We start from the raw sequence: 23,237 nt of genomic DNA on the forward strand, positions 1-23,237 counted from the left end.
AGGCAGTTATTAACTGTGTTATTCCTTCCACTCCCAGCTGCATGACGTCCCCTCAGCGCTGATCATTACACTAAATAGGATAATGAGGTTTAATCAGCTTCATCTCCTCTACCTCCAGGCTCCCTTTCACTCAGAAGCATCTGTCCGTGTACAGACAGCAGCTCTGTCACTCCCAGTGTGATGGGTGCAGGTCTGCAGCCAGAGCCAAGCTCAGCTCTCATCCATCCAGGATGCTGTGGGGCATGGAGCAGCCCCAGGGTCTCCCCTGTGGAGCTGATGGGTGGTCAAGGGGAAGGGAGAGGAGGGAGGATGCTGCAGGAGTTAATGTATAATCCAGGGAGAGAGCCGATGGGCCATTACTCAGCTCTGACGAGGAGCCTGACAATACTTCTGGTGTAAAAGATGGTCAGGGATGTGTAAAAGGTGGTTGGGGATGGAAGGATGGGGAGGCAGGGCTGTAATTCCACCCTGGAAATACTATCTCAATTGGATGTGGTTTTTCCCTTGTCACTTAGACACAGGGTCTGTTGGTTTTTTTTTCCCCTGAGTACAGGGTAAATCAATAAAGCTGCATGTGATGGGTGACCCATTCCTTACATTGAAAACAAACAGCAACTAAAGTGCCCTTTAAAAGCCTTCTGCGTGGGTTGGGGTGTGCTCCGTGGGGCCCCTTGTGCTGCAGGAAGGACCAGCATGGCCAGAACCCCTGCCTGGGCTCTGGGGCTTGTGTTTCGTGCCCGTTTTGAGACACCTTGGGGCTGTCTGTAGCTGTTTAATGGTTTTCGGGAGCAGGCTGCGGATCTTCACGTGGGATGGAGGAGTGGGGTGGATGCTTGTGGTAGGAGGCTGGATCCCATTAACCCTCTCTAAACGTGACTGTGTGGTGCTCCTGCCCTTTCCTGGTTTTGCTGTGTGAGGTTTTTGGGATCTCCTCTGGGACAGGGCACTTTGTCCAGTGAATTTGAGGCTATTTTTGGCAGGTCCCCTTGGGAAGGCTTTGGGAACTTGATGAGCAGACATCCAAGGGTTCCTCTCGTTTCGTAATGCTGGTGCTCAGTTCACCATGTGCCTCAAGGATGGCTGTTTTGCCTTCTAAATCCATGCAAGTCACTGGGGGAAAGCTGAGGCTGGTGCTGCGAGGGGGATGCTGCAGGAGGGGGAGCAGGGACCATCGCACCCGCTGCAGGCCTGGATGCAGATTTAAAGCTGCAGTTTCATTCTCAGGGCTCAACCACAGCTGGGTTAGACCATGGGAAGCATCCCTTTAGTGCTGGGTTCACCAGGCAGTGATTCCTGACATGTTCTGGGTGCACTGGTGTAATGAGGCAGTGCAGCCACCAGTGCCGTGGGTGCAGTTTGAGGATGCTGGTGATGCTCCCGCTCTGTGCTTCCACTGGGGAAGATGGAAAGCTTTTAATACATCCCTCCCCTCCCGATTTGCATGGAGCTGGATGTGATGGGTTAATTATTTCCCGAGGCAGTAAAAATGTGCTGGGTCTTGTCGCTGGTGTTAATTTATAATCGGAATAAAGGTTCCTCTTATGCAATTTGCTAATCCCTCCGGGACGTGCCCGTCACAAGTTCCCATTCTTAATGTGCTTTTTCCTGTTCATCTGTGACTCCTAGGAAGTTAATTAGCTGCACATCCTCGTTGCCATCCTCCATAGAGGCTTTGTGGGTTCCAATGTTAACTTGCCTGTGTGTGGGGCTGGTGCAGCTCCTGGTGTAATGTATTTGTGTGTGGGACTGAAGCAGTGTAAGGAGCAGCCCAGGGACCAGCTGTGTCTTGGGCTACATCATCTTGGTGAAATGACCAAATACAGGGGCTCCACTGAGGTGGGTTTGGTGGTTTGGGGCATGCAAAGGGACTCTGCCCCTTTATGTGCCTTTGCCTCGTGGGGAGGGATGAGGATGGATGGACCCTCTGCATGGATTTGGTTGATTCGGGCTTGCGTGAGCTGCAGCTCCACTCGTGCATTCCTGGTTTGCTCGGATTTCCTTTCCTTAGGGGGAAAATAGCCCTTCTGTTTGTTTTCTTTAGTGGCATTCTGGCCCTTTCCCACTGGTTCTGGAAGGAAGGAAGGATGGATCCGGCTTGACTGGGGAAGGGAAACGTTTGTGGGAGCCTCATAAGGGAGCGTAGCAAAGGCTGCTATTGGGAAAGGTCCTTCCCCTTCCAGCTCTGCAGGAATGGGAGTACCTGGACTGGGGTTTATTCGTTTATCAGGTAGATCCAGCTCTGGATCCATGCAGGACTGATGCCTGGGACCAGGGCAGGTTTTCCAACACGATCCCTGGTGCTGGCCACGAAACCCACCCATGGGCTCCTCTGGAAGTCTCTTGTTAGAGTCCTACTTCTCCAGGTCAGCACCTAGGAACCCCTAAAGGTTTCATTATGATCTGTTTGCCCAAACCCCTTCCCTTCCCTGCCCCATGCAGTGGTTCCAGTGACTGAAATCCAGTTGTTGCTACACAGGGTGAAGTGATTTGCAAAAAGCAAGGCACAAAGTTGTAATTATACTAATTAGCAGAGCAGCATTTTGTTGTATTAATGGAGGTAAAGGATTATTTACTTCCAGAGTGTAATTTGTCAGCTGCTCTTCATTATCATTTGCTCTCATTATGCATTAAGCATTTCAAAAAGCATTTGAAGCCCCAAAGCCAGAGCTGAGGAGCAGAGATGCCCTGAATCCAGGTAGGGGTTAAGCTCCCTTCCCACCCTCGTTAGGTGTATGGGGACAGTCACCAACAGCAAATGAGATCCGGGGTGGTTTGTGGCTCTGCAGGGCTGCACTGGGAACAAGGAGGTGCAAAACTCCCTTTGTAAAGCAGCAGGGACAGATAAAATGTGGCTGAATCCCTCATTCAGGGAGAAGTGTCTCTCCACCCTTCCCTTCTCTGTTACGTAGCTGTGCCCACCATAAAGCGCCTTGCTCCTTCCCGCTCACCTCAAGTGGTTATTATGGCTGATGAGGCTGGTAATGTAACATGGGGCTGCTCTTGCCTCCGTGGCTCAGCCTTTTGCTGATGGAATTTCAATGACTCTGAGGCCTGGCTCAGAATTGTTAAAGAAGATGGATTTCCCAAAAGGAAGAACCTGCTGGAATGCCAGAGCTCCCTGTACCTGCTGAAGGAGTCTGGCTGGCGCCATGGGGAGGGATGCGGTGTGTTAGGGGGTTCTGCTGCCTCCTGGACAGTGTCTGACCCTTTTGCTGAGCATCCTTTTTGTTATGTTAAGCCTTAGTCCTGCAATAAGCAGGACTAAAGAGCAAGGTCCCAGGGGGGAGCAGGGTATGGGTGCTGCTGACCCACTGCCCATAGCTGCGCATCACCGAGTGCCAGGGCTGGTTCAGTGCCTGTGCTTGGATCTCAAAACCTGCCTTTGAATTCTCTCACAGCATAACCCCAAATTAATGCCTCCGCTGTGGAAGGTAAACCTGCCATTAAAGTGACAGAGAAGCAGTGAGTGAAGTGGCAGTTGGAAGAAGAGGAAGGCTGCTTTCATGGGGATCATGGGAAGATAGGTATGCAGAGCTCGATAACTGCAGCACAAAGCCAGCTTGCTCTCAGGGTAAACTCTGACTCACCCAGACTGACTTGACACTGCTGTCTGCTGAGAGGATGTGCTGGAAAGAGTCAGGTCTGTGCCTCTTGTGTTTGTCTGTCCCCAGAGAGGGCACACGCAAGCCCCCTTGACAGCAGTGGTTGCAGGAGGATGGGTAGGTCGCTCCTTGTGATGCTCAGTGGCCGCCTTTCCATGCAGACAGCTCTCGGAGGTGCTGTGGATGGTGTCAAACAGACCATTGCTCTTAATCCAATGGAACATTGTGCCTCTGACAACCTACAGGAAAGGAGCACAGGACTGGGGGAAAACCAGGCTGGTTTGGTCCTTGCTGCTCAGCAATGAGGCTCCTCTGCTGGGCTTTGGACCCAGTGGGTGTCTCTGGCACCCATTTGATGCTATGGGGTGGTTTGTCTGTGTCCTGCGGCAGGTTTAAACCATTCCCCTTGTCCCAAGCCCCTCTCCAGGTTTCCTGCAGCCCCTTTAGGCACTGGAGCTGCTCTAAGGTCTCCCCTTCAGGAGCCTTCTCCAGGCTGCCCCAGCCTGGCTTCAGAGCAGAGCTGCTCCAGCCCTCCCAGCATCTCCATGGCTCCAAACCCATGGAGTTTTCCTGTCTCCCCCATCATGCTCTAATTATCCATGAGGTGCTGAAGGTGATGTGACTGCATTCTGCTGTCTGCAGGCTTTGGAGCTAACGTGAGCTGAACAAGTGCCTGGGTGAGTCTCCTCTCTCTGTGTTTCAGGGTGTTTGCAGGCTTGGGAAGGCAGCTTGCTCTTGGCTTACACCTTGCACGCGTTGGTTTTAGGCCTCTCAAGGCCTTAAAAACGAGGTACACATAGAGATGAATGCTATGAGGGCTGATTTTGGAGGTTGTTTTCTGGGTTTTAGGTTGTCTCGGTTGGAGTTCAGTGCCCAAAGGAGTTGCCTGTGAAAGCCAAGGGTGAGCCCTGCCTTAGGGCTGCTTGGGGGGAACCAGCCCAAAATTCAGCAGTGCCCATGGGACAGTCCTGAGCATCTTGTTAGTGGTGGTCAGGAAGTGCCTTGTCCCCTATTGCTCCTCTCTTCAGGAATGAATTAACACATTAACTGCAGTAGCTGATAGAATCAATGGCTCCTCCTGTGCGTTTATTGGGCTGAGCTTCAGGAAGGTGCTTGATGCTCCCTTGGCTCTGCCATGGCTCCTGCAGACAAGCAGAGGACTCAGTGCCCCTCTTGGTGCTGTTTTGGTCATTATGGGATGTGCAAGATGTGGGGAAAGGAGCAGAAGGCAAGGAAGTGTCCTTGGGAATGAGCTGGCTGCGGCTGGGTCCCTGGCTGTGATGCTTGGGGGATGCAGGGAGGAGCTGCACCCCAGCACTGCTGCTTCTCCATCCCTTTGCCTGGGGCTTGTGCACATCCACATTGCTAACTGTGGGTCTGAAGGAAGCCGTGTGTTACCATAATGTCATTAGGCAGCGCTGGCGTGGTGTGGCTCTTCATTTGAGGGGTGATGGATCACTAGCTGGACCTTCTGCATCCCACCAGCCCTCCGGGGGCTCCCAGCATCCCACCCTGCCGCAGCAGCCACTCGCTTTGCTCTCCCTGTTGCCATTAATTCAATGTGCACTGATAGCACGTCATTACTGAGGGGTATAGTGTGTAAAAATGAGCTGTTAATTGAAGTTTTGTTTGCTTTTTCTCTTACCCTTGCAAAAAGCCTTGCATAATAAAAGGGCTGTAAAAATACATGTTGCCACGCTACAAATATACAAGGTGGGAAGGGGGCAGGGAGAGAGAAAAGAGGCAAAGCTGGTCTCCATTAGACTTTAATAAGCATGTGGAGAAAAAGCTCTTGTTAATCCCATCTGAGGCTTAGAGGTTTATTGCTCACAATTAAACTCTCATACTGTAGTGCTGACTTGATGCCACAGAGCTCTCTGCCGTGTCCTGCTGAGCAAGCTGCTGGCAGCTGGGTGGTGGTGAGGGAAATATCCCTTGGGGAAATAATGGAGTCATGGAATGGTTTGGGTTGGAAGGGACCTTAAAGCTTGTTGGGATTTAACCCCCTGCCATGGGCAGGGACCCCTTCCACTGGAGCAGCATCCTCCAAGCCCCTGTGTCCAACCTGGCCTTGAGCACTGCCAGGGATGGGGCAGCCACAGCTTCTCTGGGCACCCTGTGCCAGCGCCTCAGCACCCTTAGGATATCCCTTATATATCCTGTAGGATCTGGCTGTGGCTGCGACAGCCAGGTTTCCTCCCAGCAGAGAGCTGGAAGTGGATGCGCATCCTGACTGCTTTTGCTGCTCCGTTCACAAACAGATTTAGTGGCTGTGTTTTGAGCTTTGTCCCAGCTTCCCGAGGACAGGAGCGTGCAGGCAGGAGGTTGGTGCTATGAAGCCTGTGTCCTGCTGGTGCAGAGGTGGGTTCTGCTTGTTTAACAGTGTTATTTTGCTATGTCCTGGGGCAAAAGCAGCAAGCACATTCCTGCGCCCTTGTTTTTGCCGTGGCAAAGGTTACGGCAGCGGCCGTCCCGTTTGGTAACAAACCCTCCGATTCCCTGGGAATCACTTGAGCTTTCCCTCCTCCTGGGCACTGCTCACCCAGCCCTGTGCTATTGGAGCTGCTGCCTTCCCAGAGCGGATGCCAGCGACATTCCTGCTGTGTTTTCCCTCCCTCCTGGGAAGGCCAAAGCCCCAAGTGTGCCAAGGAGAGAAATCAGTGTGTTTATTTTGAATAGGAATGTTGCTTTGGCCAAAGAGCCAAAAAGCTGGATTGGCCTTTGCCCATCTCCCCCTGTTGCTCCTCTTGCTGGGGTACGTGGTACTATGTGTCAGCTCCCCGGCAGTGATGCTCTTGGGGTCTGGCCATGCTGTGTTCCAGCTTTGAGCGGGTACCGCAGCATCCCTGGATGAGGAAGGCTGCGGGATGCTTTCTTCTTGTTGCCATTGGGGGGCAAATCTGGTTTATGTGAAGATTTGGGGTGGGGGTTGGTAAATTTCCCTCCCTCGGGTGGTGTTTCTGGATGTGCTTTGGTGCTGCTGGTTGTGACACTGCCATGTGTCTCCCATCCGCTGCTGTCGGATGAGGCAGCTCCCATGAGAGCCTCTGGTGCTGGGATTGCTCCAGGGTCACCCCATGGGACACCCATTCTGTCCCCATGCCCCTGGTGATACGAAGGGGGATGATTTCTTCCTCCTGCCCTCGCAGCCTGCCTGCAGAGGCTGGTGATTAAAGCTGCTGTTTGCAATTGTCAGGAATTATGAGTTATCAAAGTGGCTGATAATTAGCAGTGAATAAAATGTACTTGCAATAATATTACATTAGTTACAGATAAAGCGATACCAGCCTGCCTTAATATTCACTTAAGCTTCCCTGGTGCAGTTATCGGGGCAGGCTCTGGTGCTGCGGGATGAGAAGGGCCTCCCAGCCTGATGTGCTCTGCTCACAGGATGCTGCCGGAGCAGGTTTGCCATGAAAACGCTGCAGTTTGGGGTCTCTGGATGAACCTTTCCTTCCCCATTCCCACTGCAGTGCTGCCATAGCTACGAGCATCCTGCCTGCTGCAGGCAGGGCTGCGTGTGGGGCCAGCGGAGGATGCGGGGCTGGAGCAGCCAGATGGAAGATGTTCAATGTGGGAAGCAGGAGGCCCTCGGGCTTCCCCCTGTAGCTCTGGGGGGATGTAGGGCTGTGGTGCTGGTGTGATGCAGGATCAAGCCTTTGGAGTGTGTTCCTCCTTGGGAAACGGAGTTCCGTGAGGATGCTGTTGAGGCAGTGTCTGATGCATTGAGGAGCAGTTCCTCTCCAGCCCCTTCACTTCAATCCCAACCCGGTGCCTCTGGAGCTGTTGATGTCGTGGTGGGACAAGGATGTATTTGGGATCTGGCTGTTGGGATGAGGGCTTGGTTTAGGTTCACAGACCCCAGGAGCTGCTGATGTCCACCAGCAGCAGAAGTGCTCGTGTTGATGCTTCTCACATGCTCATCTTTTCCATCTGTGGGGTTGGGGTTACTCTGGCAGCTGGAGCTGCTGTGGTCCGGTCTGTGCTGGGTGTCCCCAGCTTTATTCCCGATTTATAGGGGTGCCTTTTATTGGATCAAAGGGGTCTGGGTGCTGCTGGTGGGACCCAGGTGTGGACTGGGCTTGGGGCTAAAACAAGGGGGGATTTGCTGTGTCCCAGAGCTGTGCATCAGATGCTACTCATTATAAATATGACTGCACCCACTTCAGCGGTGAGAAGAGCTCATTTTTATTGTGTGGAGTGTTTAAGGTTGCACTTGAGTTGTTGATCTTAGTTTTTTGAGTGGGGGGATGTCCATGAGAGGAGCTGCCATTCAGGTCCTGCTGAATCCTTCCCTTAACCCATCAATTTGTGCCAGGTCAATATTGACCAAAATCATGCTGGTTTTATCCCAGAAGAGCCTGGGACATGCATTGATTTAGAATCCCAGCCTGGTTTGTGTTGGAAGGGACCTTAAAGCTCCTCCAGCTCCAACCCCTGCCATGGACAGGGACCCCTTCCACTGGAGCAGCTTGCTCCAAGCCCCTGTGTCCAACCTGGCCTTGAGCACTGCCAGGGATGGGGCAGTTCTTGGGGATGCTGTGCTGGGAGCATGGTGGGATGCTCTGTGGCATCCTGGATTCTGGCAGCACCACTCACTGTGGCCTTTAAACCCCATCCTGGGCACGTCCTCACCTGCCCAGCTCTGTGCTCCAGGGCCTTTGGGAGCTGAGGTCTCAAGAGATGACACCAAGGGGTACTGAGGGAGCAGGGGGTGCCTCACCATCACTTGCTCATTCCTCAGCTCTCAGTGGGTTACAAACAAGTGCTGCTGGCACAGGGATATGGGACCAGCATGGAGCTTCACTTGGGAGCATCCACCCTTTGATATATTGCTTCACATAACAAAGTACCAGCCTGCTGCTTTACATGCAGACGGGCTCTCTGATAACTCAGTGCTTTCTAAGGGAGCTCCCTTCCTACGTCACATTTTGAACATAAACCTGGTTTTCTGCTTCAGAAGAGCTGGGGTCTCGCTGCTTTGTTGCTGCCCTGCCTTTGTCTCCATCCCCAGAGACCCTGGGCTCTGTGTAGATGTGCAGAAGCAGTGGAGCTGAGCGGGTGGCTGATGCACAGAGCTCACCCCAAGCTCACCGGGGTATAGAGGGGGCTGCAGAGATGCACTGGGTCGATCCCTGTGGGCTGGGGACCTGTAGCATCTCCCCTTGCCCTCCCTGCCCTCCGCACCCTGCTTTTGTCTTACTGCTTTCTGGTGTCTGATCTGTTATCACTGCATCTCCTTCAGTAAGTGTGAAATGGGAGCCGCTGGGCACCATCCGAGCACCACTTGTTATTGCCTCTTATTTTCTCCGTGCTAGCTCCTGGACAAGTTAGGAACATTTGCCATTCTTTTTAATAAGGTAGTTGGATTTATTCCATTTCTCTTCCCTGTCGAGGTGCTTTCTGCTGTTAATTGATGCATTGTGGTCTTTGTTTCCTTTGGCTGTGTGGAACCTGTTCCAGGGCGTTTGCTGGATTAGAGCCCGTAAGATACTGCACGGGAAGAGGAGCATCACCAACCATCGCAGACAAGCAGCACCTCCAGATTTGGTACCAAGTGACCTACCCAAAGCCAGACCATCAGCTTTTGTCACCTCTGTTAGTTAACTTATTCCCCTTCCCTGGTCAGGTGGGGAAGAACAGATTGTTCCTCAAAGGCCTCACTCACTCTTCCTTTCTTTCTTAGCAACTTGTGCAAGGGGCAGGATGCAATCCCAAATCCTTGCTTCATCCCAAACCAAAGCATCTGTCTCACCCCTTTGCCCTGCAATACCAGGGTGATACTGTCGATACCAGGGTGATGGCCACATTGCTTGGAGAGGGACATGTTTCCACACGGATTCACTTGGGATTGCTGCAGCTTTTGGGTAACAAAAGCAGGATCAGGCTCTCTGCAGAGATTTCCTCTGTTTCCTTGTCTGTTTTCACACATGGGGCTGTGACAATCTAATGACCTTTCCCTTGTAGCTCCGCGAGCGGAGGCGAGTGCAGTGGGGACTCCCGCATCCCAGAATAGGTTTCCTCCAAGATCTTCCTGTCCAAGCCTCTCGTTGCAGCTCGCTTTTTGAAGCCCCTGTGGTTATTTCAGTTAACGCTAATTACTGCCATGAACTAATTAACGTGGCTTGACTTCCCTCTTCTCTTCCTAATGCTTTTTTAACCCACTGCCACATTCCAATTAGGGGCCTCATGCAGCGGCTGGGCTGGAATGAGTCAGAGCAATCACAGTTGGATTAAAGCGTGTGCTTTACTGAAGGTCACCAATATTTCCCCATGTTCCTGGTGCTGTATATTCCTGCCTGCAACAGGAGGTGACCTGACCTTCCATTAAGCATCTGAAATGTCTTCAAGTTTGCCTCTGTTTCACTTCAAGCAGATCTGTGGGTACCACATCCTTAAGTACTGGATGTGCTGGGAACAGTGGCACAGCAAACAGCCACGGGAGGCTCCTCATCAGGGCTGCAGACCTTGAGGGACATGGTTTTGACCTCTTCAGGGACCTTGCTTGTTTGCATCTATGGGGATGGTAATGGAGAGTGGATGCTGAATGGAATGTTACCTGCTTGCTCCTGCTTGTACAAGGGATTTCCTTCTCCTTTGGTTGAGTTATTGTAACGTGTGGAGCCCTGTGGGCTCTGGCTGTGCTCTGGGCTTGCTTCCCTGCCTGACAAGACCCATTTGAGTCTTTGGGCTGGTGAAAAGCTGTAGATCTGGTGGTGATAAAGCCTGCGAAGCTGCTGTTGCAGTGATTGTAGCTCATTTAACAAGGGCCACCGGGAAGGAGCCTTCTGCTCCATGAAACCTGGTGTTTCCCATCTCTGAGGTGAGAGTGATGGCAAGCAGGAGGCAGCCAGCCATGAGAGCAGGGCTGGAGAGCCCCATGCAATGCCTGCAAATCACTTTCCAATCTCAGTCTCTCCCTGCTTTATTAAAGTGAGGTCACGATGCTGAAGTTCCCCTCTTTCCTCTCTGTGTCATCCAGCTTTTGCTGGAAAACACTGGTATTTCTGCCTGCTGCTGCTGGGGATGGAGGGTGCGGAGCTGCTGGTGTCTGCTGTGTGCTGGCACAGGGGGGCCATGTGGGTCTCTCCCCTCCCATAGGGGCCTGAACCGAGCACCTCACCCGTGCACCTTGTAATTGCTGGGTGAAGGGAGGTGAAAGCACCTGATTAAACTGCAATAGAGAGCAGGTAGCAAATATGTGATGAGTATTAATAGTACCGGTCAGCCTATGTTATGCAAATGAGGGGAGAGTAGAAGATTTAGTTATTCATCTTTAACCTTCACTTTTGTTTAATGTGACCTTACCCATCAAGTCTCTCATTACTGTCTCTGCCTGTTCCATATATGTTCATTTATCCTGCTGCCATCAATCCACCAGGTAAGCCTGTGTTCCTATGCAGCCTGGACATCCTTCCCTGGGGATGCTCACAAGGGATGGGTCCCAGTCCTATGAGGCCACAGGGACTTGAGGCCCTGCTCCCTATGTTTTGGGCTTGCTTACACTGGGTTGTACAGCCACCTCCATGGGCACACTCCCTTCTCTTAGCTGTGTGCTTATGCCTCTATTTCCTACCAGTTTTATAGCTCTCTCTGTGTGGGATGGAGCAGCCTTGGGGTGTCCATAACGACATCCAACCTTCTTCATGTGTCCAGCACCATGGGGAAAAGGCCATGGTGTCTGCCAGGTTTCCTTTGGCTGATGCAAAGTCTCTGGCACATCCTTGTGTTGTGGCTGGTTTTCATGAGCCATATCCAGGTTGGCAGGAATCAATCACTCATGGGTACAGTGTGGTCTGTTTGGCACAGGGTGTCTGCTTGAATTCCCTGCAGACTTCATGCAGAGCTGGACACTGTTGGTTTTGGCTGTCCTTCTTTGCTTTCTGGAGGCTATAAGTGGTGTAGAAATAGGTTCCAAGCGAGCCTGAAGTTTCATCAGGCTGTCTGGATGAGTCCCACTGCGCTAACACTGGGTGGTTATGAACGTGGTGTCTCATCTGATGCTCAAATGAGTTCCGTTTTGAGCAAACCTTTTCCTTGGCAAGCTCCATCCAAGCTGAAGGAACAGGTACCCTGCTGCAAACTCAGCTTTGGCAGAGGTCAACCCAGCAGCTCAACCCTCTGAGCTGCTCATGGATGTCTCTCCTTGTCTGTTGGTCTCCTTCGTGTTGACTTTGGAGTCGCGGTTATGGAACTGCATTTCTTGTTGTTAATGCACGTGAATTTTGGCTTTCTCTCTTTAGCCCTGTACTTCTTGGCTCCTCCTAACCCTGTTCTGCTGGAAATGAACGTTTAGGCAACAATTTGGATAGAAAAAGAGCACCCCAAAGCCACCTCTCCATGCAGCTGTGACACGTGCCCTGATTGACTTCCCAATACATGGGTACCAGAGCAGTTCCTGAGGATGCTGCTGGGAGAAGGTTGATGGGGATACGTGGGGAAACCCTTGACCTTCTCTCTTGCCTTGCAGGGTTTCAGTGGGCCTCCACACGCAGCGTTTGCCATGAGCTTCGACCAGCGAGTGGTGAAGGAAAAGTATGAGCATGAACCTGCCCATCAGCCGGCCTACGAGAGCGAGCTGTCCATCCGGATAGGTAGAGCTGGGCTCCATCCAGGCAAGCATCCTGTCATATACCACCTGCAGAGCGTACGGGGGAAACACCCCGCTTACGCTGGCACCTAGGCTGTCACGTATGTGATTGAAATTAGATTGGGTCTGACATGTGCATGCAGAGTGCACCTTCTCTTCCCTCTCTGGGTCTGTCTCTGCTGGCTCTGATTCCAAGAATCATTACTCCTGTTTCTCCTTCAGTTCTCACAACCACTTGCACGTCTGTCTGTGCCCATGAATTATTGATAATTAGATCTCTCATCCACTGGGGAAATGAAATCATCAGCTTAGCTTGAGAGAAGTTCATCTCCAGCGTGGGTGCAGCTAGTGCTAGCCCTGCCCTTGCCCTATTACACCGCGTTGAAGGTGCCCCATGGCGCTGACCCTTGGTGGCCCCCCCTAATTACAGGCTCGGGCTGGCATTCGTGCTGTCACTCCTTGCTTTGGAGGTTAATGGAATTGTAGCTGCTGAAGTGTGGAAGAAATTGTCTTGTTCTCAGCTGTTCCCTCCTGAAGTAGGTCTTTAAAGAAGGAACTTCTTAGTCAAAGTGATGGAACGTCATCAGGCTCCCCTAGCCCTTGGGTGTGTATGTGGGACGGTGGTGGCCATCCTACCTGCATGGGGATACATCCTCTGAGGCACCACAACTTCCTTTTCCTCTTGTTTAACAGCAGCTTTTCAGCAGACAGATGTAACTGAGTGAATGAATCCCATTGCTTTATCTTGGTTGGAAAGTGAAATGGTGGTTTACAGTATCTTGAGTACAGCTGGGGGCAGAGCAGGATGAAGAACTCATCCTTCTTTTTGCTACCCTCTTAAATCAGGCTGTAATTTAACCACGTTGCGTAATTGCACGCTTCACAAAGTGTTCCAAACCCATGTGATTTTCCAGGATTCTAAATACCAGCTTGGATTTTTCCAATGGGATGGATGGAAGTTTTGTGCTGTACTCGGTGGGCTTTGCATCCTTGGAGTCTTTTAGCTCCTGGGGCAAGTGCGAGCTCAAAGGCTGCTCCAGCCCTGCAGGCTCTAAGGCTGTTGTAAGGTTTGTGGTGGTTTTGTAAGGTGGAAGCTTTCAATCCCAGGTACAGTTCAGTTTTGTTCTTCAAGACCAAACTCAGAAGCAGGCAGCCCTATGCTTGTCAGGGACGTCAGCTGCTGGGCTTTCTGTTTTCATCTGCTCTTAGCTGCAGACAATAACAGTGCAAATGGTTTTGAGAATAGGGAATCTCCATCAGACTTGGTTGTTTTCCCTCTCTCTGGGGCAGTGCTATTAAGGATCTACGATACAGAGATTCTTTTATTGCCTCTTGCTATGGTTGTGTTGCTTACTGCAAATGGACTGGGTGCTTTCACAAGACACCTCAAAGCCTTCCAAGAAAGCAGCTTGCCCCAGCGCTGGTGCTGCTTGGCTGTGCTCTGGGGAACGCTCTGGGAACAAAAGGGCTGTTTGCAAAGTCTAATGGGGAGGAAGTGGAATGCTTCAGACTTAATCACAGCTGAATCACTGACCCTTCCTCGCATCTCCAGGTTTTAATACCACTGAAGCTGTGAAAAGAAGGAAACCTCCCAGAGCGCTGCTGCCTCGGCTTGCATTGTCTGGGGATGGGGGCGAGGAGCTGGGATGGAGATGGCTGGGAGTGGGAAAACGTGCAGCTCTCCAGGGCCCTGCGTGTCTGAGGTGCAAACACTGATTTAACGTGGCTATAGGAGAGGCTGGGGACAGAAATGATGAGCTGGTCACTTGTGTGGTGGCATATATGTAGCCGCACCAAGCAAGGGAGGAGAGTCCTTTTAGACCTGTGGAAAAGGAGATGGAGGACGTGTAGTAGTAGCTGGCTGCCTCGTGTAAGGCACGTGTATCCATGTGAAATGGAGCATGGGTGGATTTGGTATGAATTGCAGTGAAAAGGCTGTGTCTAGACTTGGTATTTGACAAGTGGGATAATCACTAGGCTTTAATTACTACAAATGAAAGAGGATCCAGCCTTGTCTCTAAGATGTCTGAGTAGGCAAGGGATGTCGTCTGTGTTTCTCTGCCTCCCTTGGAGCAGGTTGGGATAAAGCTAAGGAGGGTTTGTTCATTCCTCTGGGTGCAGGTGAAGCCCTTTCTCATGCTATGGAGGGAGCTGGTGGGCTCTCCTGCTCCCTAAACCTCCCCCTGCAGCCCATGGCCAGGAGCAGCTCATCCTCCTGGAGCCCGAGGCACTAAACCCAGTGGAAATGGCTTTGTCAGGGTCACCGCAGGCTGCGGGACTGGGAGGCCAGGTTTGACCCCTTAGATCATAGCTACGTGCGTGGTGTTCTTGGGTAGTTCTCAGAAAGGATTTACATTCAACATCCCACCTTGAAACCTGAGCTGTGACTCACGCTCCCAGGAGCTGTATATTGAACAGTGAGGCATGGTGATTCTTTATCGTGTCCTGGTGCCAAGTGATTCACGTCGCTCCAAAGCACATTATGGAGCCGAGTGGGAGGGCAGTGATATTCCCCAGCAGCCTCCTCCACTCTCTTTAACATCCTCACCCCTCTACTGCAGGTGGGAGACCTTGTGTTCAAGGAGATGCTTTCTAGGTGTGCCGGGGCAGAGGGGCTCACAGCAACGTGGCTGTAAAGCACCAAGTATCATTTTGGTACCCAACTGGGAGCATCCTTAGTGGTCAGCACAGTTCTGGTCTTGGGGAGTTAAAAGCAGTAGAATCTGAGCTCTCTGCTGACCCAAAGAGCAAATAAGTGTCTGTTGAAGTACCTGGTTAACTAACAGCATCTCTGCTTGCTCGTTGTCCATCCCAGACACATGGATGTCTGTGCCGAGGGGATGTGATTAGCTTCTTACATGGTGCTGCCGATGCTCTTAACTCCCTAACTTTGTTAGAGGGAATCAGGGCTTGCTTTAATGACTTGATTGACTTTTGGTGGGCCGTGATTTAGGAAGCAGTACCCTGGCATTCCTGCGTGGATGTTCTGTAAGTAAATGCAGGTGGATTTACTAACTGGAAAAAGATACCGGTGTTTGAAGTAGTGTCCTTTTAAGAAAGGAAATTTCATTTCTTTTGTTACTTAAGTGAGCCCTGGGGTTTGGGGGCACTGTCGAGAGAGCTCATTGTATTCAATTAGTATTTTTTCCCTTCAATTTGAGCTGCTTCATCACATCAGCTGCTGAGGTTTCAGGCGGTGTTTTGGCTGGGTAAGCCCTGGAGCAGGAGGTGGTGGGTTGGGGACTCCTGCTGCACTCGGCAGGACCTGCTGGGCCCATCTCAGCAGCACCACCCAGGCTCTGCTCTGATTTCCTACCTCCTTCCAGAGGCTGTTATAATCTTTTTCCCCCCATTTTTGCTGTATGTTTCCCCTTCCAAGGCAGTTATCGTGCACCAGGGCTGCTGGAGCAGACTGCACGCAGGGAGGAGCAGACCCTGCTCACGTAGCATCTCTTTCATCAGTGCCCAGGCAGTTCGAGTCCTGTAGTAAACCCCTGATGAAAGGGAGAAAGGGAGCTGGGGAGATAAGAAGCAGCCAAACCCCTTAGGGACTGGTACAAAGAGAAAGCGTGAGCTGGGCTGTAGGATTGGTACTGATGCTGCATATGGTTTGCTTCTGTCTCTGGTTGTGTTCCTGCAGCCAGGAAATTCACTTTTTGCCCTGGTATATTGGTTGCTTCCAGAAAGTCCAGCTTTGTCCCAGCTTCTCAGGCTGCCCTGATTCGTGTCCGTCCCACTGTGCCAAAGGAAAAGCTCCATAGGAATGGCCAGCTCCCATCATAAGAGCATGAGTGGTTTGCTGATGCTTGCCTTATGAGTTTTCTCCTTGTTCCCTCCTTCCCTGGGCAGCAGCAGATGCTGTGAAGGAGGGATGATATATAAAACCTCTCCAGCCATGAAACCCATCATGATTCATGAGGGCAGTTCAGCTGGAGCCTTGTGTGTGCATCCAAAAGGTTCATGAAGTCATTGCACCTCCTATAACAAGAGGCTGCTTCTGTAAGATGGAATGTTCACCAGGTTTAGATGGTTCCAACTGTATTTGTTATAACATTGACATGTTCACAACATGCTTGGTCCAGAAAACTGCTGCTTTCTAAAGACACCAATTCATTTTGGGTTTTAATAGCCAGCCTCAGTGATGAACACCTCTGGCAATGTCTGTATTGATTTAAAACATCCTAATGCCCCTTTCTGGAGTGTTTCAAATGGTTATTGACCATCTTGTCAGGCTGGGTTCTGTGCTTGGGTTTTATAGTCAGGACCAAATGGGGATTTATATGCACAGAGCTTCAGGAATAAATAAAACTGGAGCACATAATCCCTCATCAGCTGGTGAAACCCCTTGGTCACAGGTAGGGCTGTACCCCCCTTATTCTGATCACAGCTTGACTCCTTGGAGGAGCCATTCTGACTTCACAGGGCTCAGTGGAGCCTGGTGGTTTGTTCTGCTTTGCTCTTGGTTGATGTTGTCACTGGGAATAGATGTTTCTTTCTTCTGCTTTCCAGGAATCCTCCTGGTTGTCTTTGCAGGGCTCTGCTGCACTCCTACACTCACTCACACAGCCTGCAGTTAATAACCCACCCGTTCATCAGGTTCCAATGGGTGTAAGCTATGAAGGTTTCATACTCTGAACAGCCTGACCCACCAGGAGAGAGCCCTGCCTTAGTGTGACCCATGCCGTGTCAGTGCTGACCTTCTCCATCTCCCAAGGCTCTCGAGATGGGGATCTGTGTGTTGCGTATCCCATCTGTTTCCCATTGCTCATTTCCACCTTGCTGGGGGAGCAGAGCCTGTTTTCACACATCATGGTGCTTACATGATTGCTAATAGGGAGGAGGAGGAGAACCAGGCTGCAGCAGCACCAGCAAACAACTTCCAAGTGCCTTGGCTGGGTTTGATGTCAAGGTACTCTTGACTTAGCAGTGGGTCTACAAAGAGTTCAGCTGCCCTTTGAAGAGGAGGAGAGCTCCTGAGTTCCTCCTTTCAAAGCAGGGCTGTCAGACCCTTCAAAGAGAAGCCTTGAGCTGGAAGGATGACAGCGGTCAAAGGCGCTTGAGGAACGGCCCCTTGGAATAAGCCTGGCACATTTGGTTCCTTTGTCCTTTGCTTTGTTCTCGGTTGAACAGTGCTGTGAGGAGCGTGAGAGCTGCTGGCAAAGGGAGCTGCTGCTTTATCTGCCTGCAGAGACAGGAGCTGCCTCCACACTTGCTGCTTGCACGACCGCTTGGACAGGGAGAAGCGCTGTGCCCAGAGGAGGCAATGTCCCCTCTGCAGATGACATCTGAAATGTGCTCTTGGCATCTCGGCATCTTGGCATCTGCTTCCTGCGAGTGTTCTCTTTCCTGGCTTCTCATTAACATGCCTGTCTTCCCTGGGCTTCATCCAGTGTGTCCTCCTGAATTAAACACCAGAAGGGCTTAGCCACAGGCTTCTCTCTTTAATTCTGTTCCACTGGTAGAGCTCCACAGCCTCATTTCCATCGCTGTCCTTTCAAGTTGTCCCTTCAGGGGGACCTGTGGGTGGCATTTCAGCTTTGCAAGGGAGCTGGTGTGGGTGGAAGAGGCCAACAGCTTGCTGTGGGTTTGGTGTACACCGGTGGTGGTGGTGGAGGATCAAGTTGTGCCCTGCAGGCATTGCAGTGGAGGATGCGCTCTGCAGCAATGCCTCGTGCTGGAAGAGCTTTGGTCTTTGAGGTGGCTTTTCCTGTAAGCCTCTTAATCCAGCCTAAATCAGCACAGGCACAGATTTAACAGCACAAGGATGTGGTTTTCCTGCTCTGCTGTTTGCTGTAGGGTCTGGTCGGGTCTCTTGCCTATAAAGATGAAGTTAGCAAGCAAAGAGGGCTGGGTGGGTGTAAGGTTCCTCATTTGAAGTGCTTGGTGGCAGATGAGCAGTGTCTTCATGCCTGCTGGTCCAGGAGGACCATCTCTTGGGGGCGCTTCTCAGCATCACCCATGGATGCTGGGGAGCAGGGATGCAGGTAGCATCAAGGTGCGTGCACTGGCTGCTCCGCTCTGTGCTCCTTTTATTTCAGGGTAATTTGTTAATCTATGATGAGGCTTATTAAATCTGTTGAGTGACGTGCTGGTTGGGACCCACGCTCTGAAATCAGGTCTGTCAGTAAGCGGGGAAGCTGCCGGGAGGCTTTCGGTGCTGCCTGGGCCATTAATCAGGGGAGTCATTTCCCCAATTGAGCTTCGTTAACTCGGTGCAATATTATCCAGGAGCTTTAATTTCCTGGCTACACCTGACAATCTGCTAAGTCTTCTTAATTCTGCAGCTGTATCAAATGGGTTCCTCAGGGGCTCATTTCCAGCCTCAGCCTGTGGATGCACTGCTGGGCTGGGTGCCATGGGGCAGGGATCACACGAGTGTGTGCACACGTGTGTGCAAGGGTACTTGGTCCTCTAGAAGTAACTTCCCTGACATAGCGAGGTGATCGGGCATTAAAACATCTGCTTCAATGGAGCATCTCCAGAGACCTGTGTTGCACCAAACCCATGTCTTGGTGTGCTTGTCCCATGGCTGGAGGCTTGAAAACCTGCCTGAGCCCAGCTCCAGGCTGGAAGGGGGTTAGCACAAGTGAAACCTGGGAGGAACACCCCCCCAGTGCCTTAAATTTCAAGGTTTATTAAACTGAACTAACAATCAGTATCATAGCCTCTAGAGTGGAGGTTGTTCTGGCTTCATTCAATAAGCACAGTAATTCGTTTATTTCCTAGCTATGGTTCTTTAGTTGAATGGGGATGGGAATCGGTTTTAGTCACCCTGAGGATGTTTTGGAGGAGTGAAATGAAAATTGGGAGCTCTAGCAGTCGCTCTGCATTATGACAGCAGTATTAGCTGAGGAGCAATGCCAGGGCATGTAGCATGAAGCGGAGGAAGGCCGTTACCATTGCTTTGAAGGAAAGGGAATAAACTCCATTAAAAGATAAAACCAGGGCTATTCCCCACGTTCAAGCTGAAACAAGTGTTTTAAGGATAATGAAGTGTGTAAAAAGCTGTGTCTTTGGGCATCGACCGTGGTTCAAGAGTGGAAAGGTGTTTGTGATGGATGGGCCAGGGCTTGGAGAGTCCCCAGGTGGAGCTGGGGAGTGCAGTGAAGTTATCCTCAGCTCCAGTGTGTCTGCTCAGAGCAGCTTGACCACGTTATGGAGACAGACTGGGATCTGTTCAGGTAACAGCCTGGCTGCTTTGGGGTTTTTAACTGGTGCCTGGTGGTGCTTGGGGCGTGCTGGGAGCATCCCAACTGTGCTTCTGCTTTGAGCCACCTCTGAGCAAGCACAAACCTCAGCAAAGCTGCAGCTATTCTCTGGGTGCAGAGGGGGGGCACGGGGGAGCACCATAAACTGGATTTTATCACCTAAAACCATGAAGCTCTTGTGCAGGGGTTTCTGTCCTTGCACCAATGGTTCTGGAGCTGCTCAGAGGTGGCAAAGCTTGGCAGCGCCCACTCTTTGGGTGCTCAAAGGCATTTGTGATGCTCAGAAAGCTGGGTACATGAAGGCTGTGGTCATGTGTGTGATTCGGAGGTGGTGGGTTGGGGCTGGAGCTCTTGGGGAGGTTTCCTGCACTGCTGCTGCTGCTGCTGAAGGAGGCTTTTTTCCTTTGAAGGCAGCAGGTTCTCTCCCTAATCACTGTTCGGATGTGATTTGTGCTTTTGATTTCTTTCCCATCTGATTTCAATTGCAACACGTTTTTATTCCAGTTCGCTGTGTCCTGAGACACGTTCACGTCCGGGCCTCTCTTTTGTCCTTTTCCACGTGGTATATGGCACAGGATGATGGAATATGCCTTTTCACTAAAAATCGATGGTTTATATTCTACCTCCCACCAGGAAGCTTTCCCAGATACAAGTATTGATTGTGCAGATAAAAGCCCTCTTTACACTCTAATTGCTCTTTAAATCGGTGGGGCTGGTGGGTTTACACTCTAATTGCTCTTCAAACCAGTGTGCTGGTGGATGCCATGGGATGGAGCTGGTCCCTGAGCAAAGATGACGAGAGACTCACCCAGCAGTGGTCATCTGAAGGGCATGGGTGATGCTTTGAAAGGATCTCTGCTGTTGGCCAGGTTACCTGGAACCGAGCTGCTGTGGTGCAGCATCACCTCCTGGGTGGCTCCAGCACTAATGGTACTTCCCATGGTGTTTTCAGTGCATCCCAGCAGGCTCCTGAGAGGACGGCTTGGCAGGAGGGATACAGTGGGATGTGAGCTGGTGATGCTCCACAGCACCTTCCCGGGGTCCCTGTACCTGGAAGTGGCACTGAGCCGGTGGGTGCCTGCTCTGTCCCAATCCCTGGGGATACAGGAGGATGGATCCTGCCCACAGCCATGTGGGATGGTGGTGTTGAGCCATAGAGTGATGCAGGAAGGAATTAGGGCCTTCCCATCCGTGACTGGGATCTGCTCCATCGCTCCCAACACTGGTGACTGTGGTTCAAGCTGCTCCCTGGGGGAGCAGTGCTGGGACCCTCCAGGCCAGGCTGTGTGAAGAGGTGGTGCCCAGGGTTGGAGCAGGAGATGCTGTGTGGTACCAGAGGGATTTTACATACTGGAAGGAGAAAGCTCTGCGAGGGGCAGAGGCAATGAGGGCTGCGCTCCTGCAGCTCCTGCCTCGCTCCGAGTCCCTGCTGCCTAATAAGACTGAAGCTGTGATTGAAGCTTTGTCAGTGCCTGGAGTTTTCCAATGGCTCTATTTAATATGAACTTTTCAGGATTTAAAGAGAGGGAGCTCCTGCTGCTGCTGTTCCCGAGAAGGGAACACGAACTGCAGAACATCCCCCCCTTCATCTGCCTGCTTCCTTGAACGGGAGAATAGCTTTGAAGCAGCTGCGTCCCCTGCCTCCAATCTGCCTGCTGCTGCCTCCTGCATCCCAAATCCACCCAGCGATGCCCAGGGGACTTGGTTGAAATGTGCTTTGTGACTGGGATGCAGGGAGGGGGATGTGGGGCAGGGGGATGCAAGCATGGGAGATGTGGGAGACCCTCACACAGGCCGGGGCTTGTCCACACACCAGTGATCCCAGTCTGTGTGGCTGCCGGGAGAGCTGCTGGATAAATAACCCCAATTAGGGAGTATCTTTCTGCCTTTCACACAGGCACCACTGAACTGAAATGACTTTTGGTTTCAAGCTGTGCCCATGTAATGGGCTAGCTGCTTAGACATCCTGTCCATCACGTAACGTCCCTCTCGGTGGGCTGCTGTAAATGAGGCTTTATTTCATCCCAATAGAGAGGCAAACAGCGTTCAGCCTGGCTGGGTGGGTTATTGTTGGGCTCGTGGTTGTTTTTCCCTTGCCTTGCTGCTCAGCACAGAAATAGGCTGCTCCTGGCTCTGGAGGGGGATCCAGGGAAGCAGTGAAGCGGTGCTGTCCTCCCATTTGGAGGCTGCACAGGGAGTTACTTCATCAGGGTTTGGATGCAGAATAACTGCGGCGTCTGAGCAGAGAGCTCAGATTGTGCTTTTCCTCCCTTATTTTCCTCGTAGGCGGTGGAAGCAGGAGGGTTGGTGGGACTGGAACAGCCCCAGCACCCAGAGCAGGAGCCAAGCCTGGCAGCTGCCTGCGAGGGAGGTGATGGGAACGTGCTCCCCCAGCATCCCCATTGCCTGGGATGGGCTGGGGAGGGGGGACCAAAGGCAGTGGGGCAGGACCCACTGCTGGGTGTGAACCATTGCAGCAGCCGGGTTTGCTTCTTGGCATCTTGGGAGCTCCACAAACAAGGCCTTTGTTTTTGCTATATAAAGACCTGGCGCTGCCTCATCTGTATTTGTTATGAGCTTAAACTAAGTCTCTATTTTCCAAACTGGGTTATCTGCAAGTCCTAAAGCTCAAGCATATTCACTGCCATCTGTGTGTCTCTACCTAGCAGCAGAGTGCTTGCCCCAGGCCCTAGTTTTGCCCTCCCGGTGGGAGCTGAGCGGGTGATGCCCCCCGTGGTTCGTGCTGCTCAATGAGGACTCTGGCCTCAGGGGCATCTGGAGAGAGGAAGCAAAGCTGAGATTGATTCTCTTCAAAGCCCCGAGATGTATCTGTGGCAGCAGATGGTGCGAACCGCCTTAAAGTCAGTATGAAATAGCACTGAATTCCCAATTGCATCGAATTAAAGGAGTGCTTGCTTATTTATTTGTTTTCCTACCAGTTGTAGCTGTCCTCTCTGTACAGGGGGCTCTGGCCACGGCGTGGTGCTTGCTTGCAAGCAGGTGATGGGGTTTCACAGCATCCATAAGCGATGTTCAGCTTTAAAATAAGCAGTAAAGTATTTGTGAGGCTTTTTCCACCCAGGAGTCTTTCTCCAGTGTGCAGATGGGGCTGTGCCCTGGTATCCCATCCCAGGGAATGCAGTTAGTAGAGTAGCTCTGGGGGGTTGCATGGAAGTTGCATGTTGTTTTCCAAGGGGAGCTCGGCAGCATTCCCAAAGCCTGGAGAAGTGGCTGATTGGGATGAGCTCTTAGGCAGAAGCTCTTCCCTGTGAGGGTGCTGAGGCGCTGGCACAGGGTACCCAGAGAAGCTGTGGCTGCCCCATCCCTGGCAGTGCTCAAGGCCAGTTTGGACACAGGGGCTTGGAGCAAGCTGCTCCAGTGGAAGGGGTCCCTGCCCATGGAAGGAGCCTCATTGCTGGGTGCGAGAGCCCTGTGAACCATCCATCGCTTCCTGCATTTGGTCAGGGTTTTGCTGCTTTGGTTCTGGGGTTGGTCCTTGGGGAAGGCAGGAGTGGCCCTAGGATGGTGTCTCTGAGTCGTAGACATCGGAGTCTTGCTGTGTATGGATTGGAAATGCCTTCAGCTGCGAGCAGGACTTTCTGGGAGGCTCAGTGCTGCGGCTTTCCATTGCAAAGGCAGATAAGGGATGTGTAAAATAATCCTTTCTTGGAATACTAGCAGAAAATGTAAGAAATGGGTGTATTTTCCATGTATATGTGTGCTGGATTCCCGAGGGAGGAGAGCTTAGCACTGTTCTGCGGCTGAGTCATCCCACCCCGGGCTGAGAGAGATCGATTGGCTTCGGATTCAAGGGAGAAAAAAGGAACCCAGCTCCTT

General features: G+C 51.8%; 1 protein-coding gene across 1 annotated transcript in view; it reads left to right on the top strand.

The window, feature by feature from the left end:
- SLC39A11 (solute carrier family 39 member 11) overlaps positions 1–23,237 on the top strand; it is a 75,405-nt gene that overhangs the window by 9,642 nt on the left and 42,526 nt on the right. Inside the window, exon 5 of the mRNA XM_061376917.1 lies at positions 12,073–12,196. Coding sequence (XP_061232901.1) covers positions 12,073–12,196 — 124 coding nt within the window. The remainder of the gene's footprint in view (positions 1–12,072; positions 12,197–23,237) is intronic.

Source organism: Neopsephotus bourkii, unplaced genomic scaffold (genome assembly GCF_033783945.1).
Source record: "Neopsephotus bourkii isolate Nb327-2 ecotype Australia unplaced genomic scaffold, CSIRO-AGI_Nbou_v1 NB_1749, whole genome shotgun sequence".
In the NCBI taxonomy this organism is placed as follows: domain Eukaryota; kingdom Metazoa; phylum Chordata; class Aves; order Psittaciformes; family Psittacidae; genus Neopsephotus; species Neopsephotus bourkii.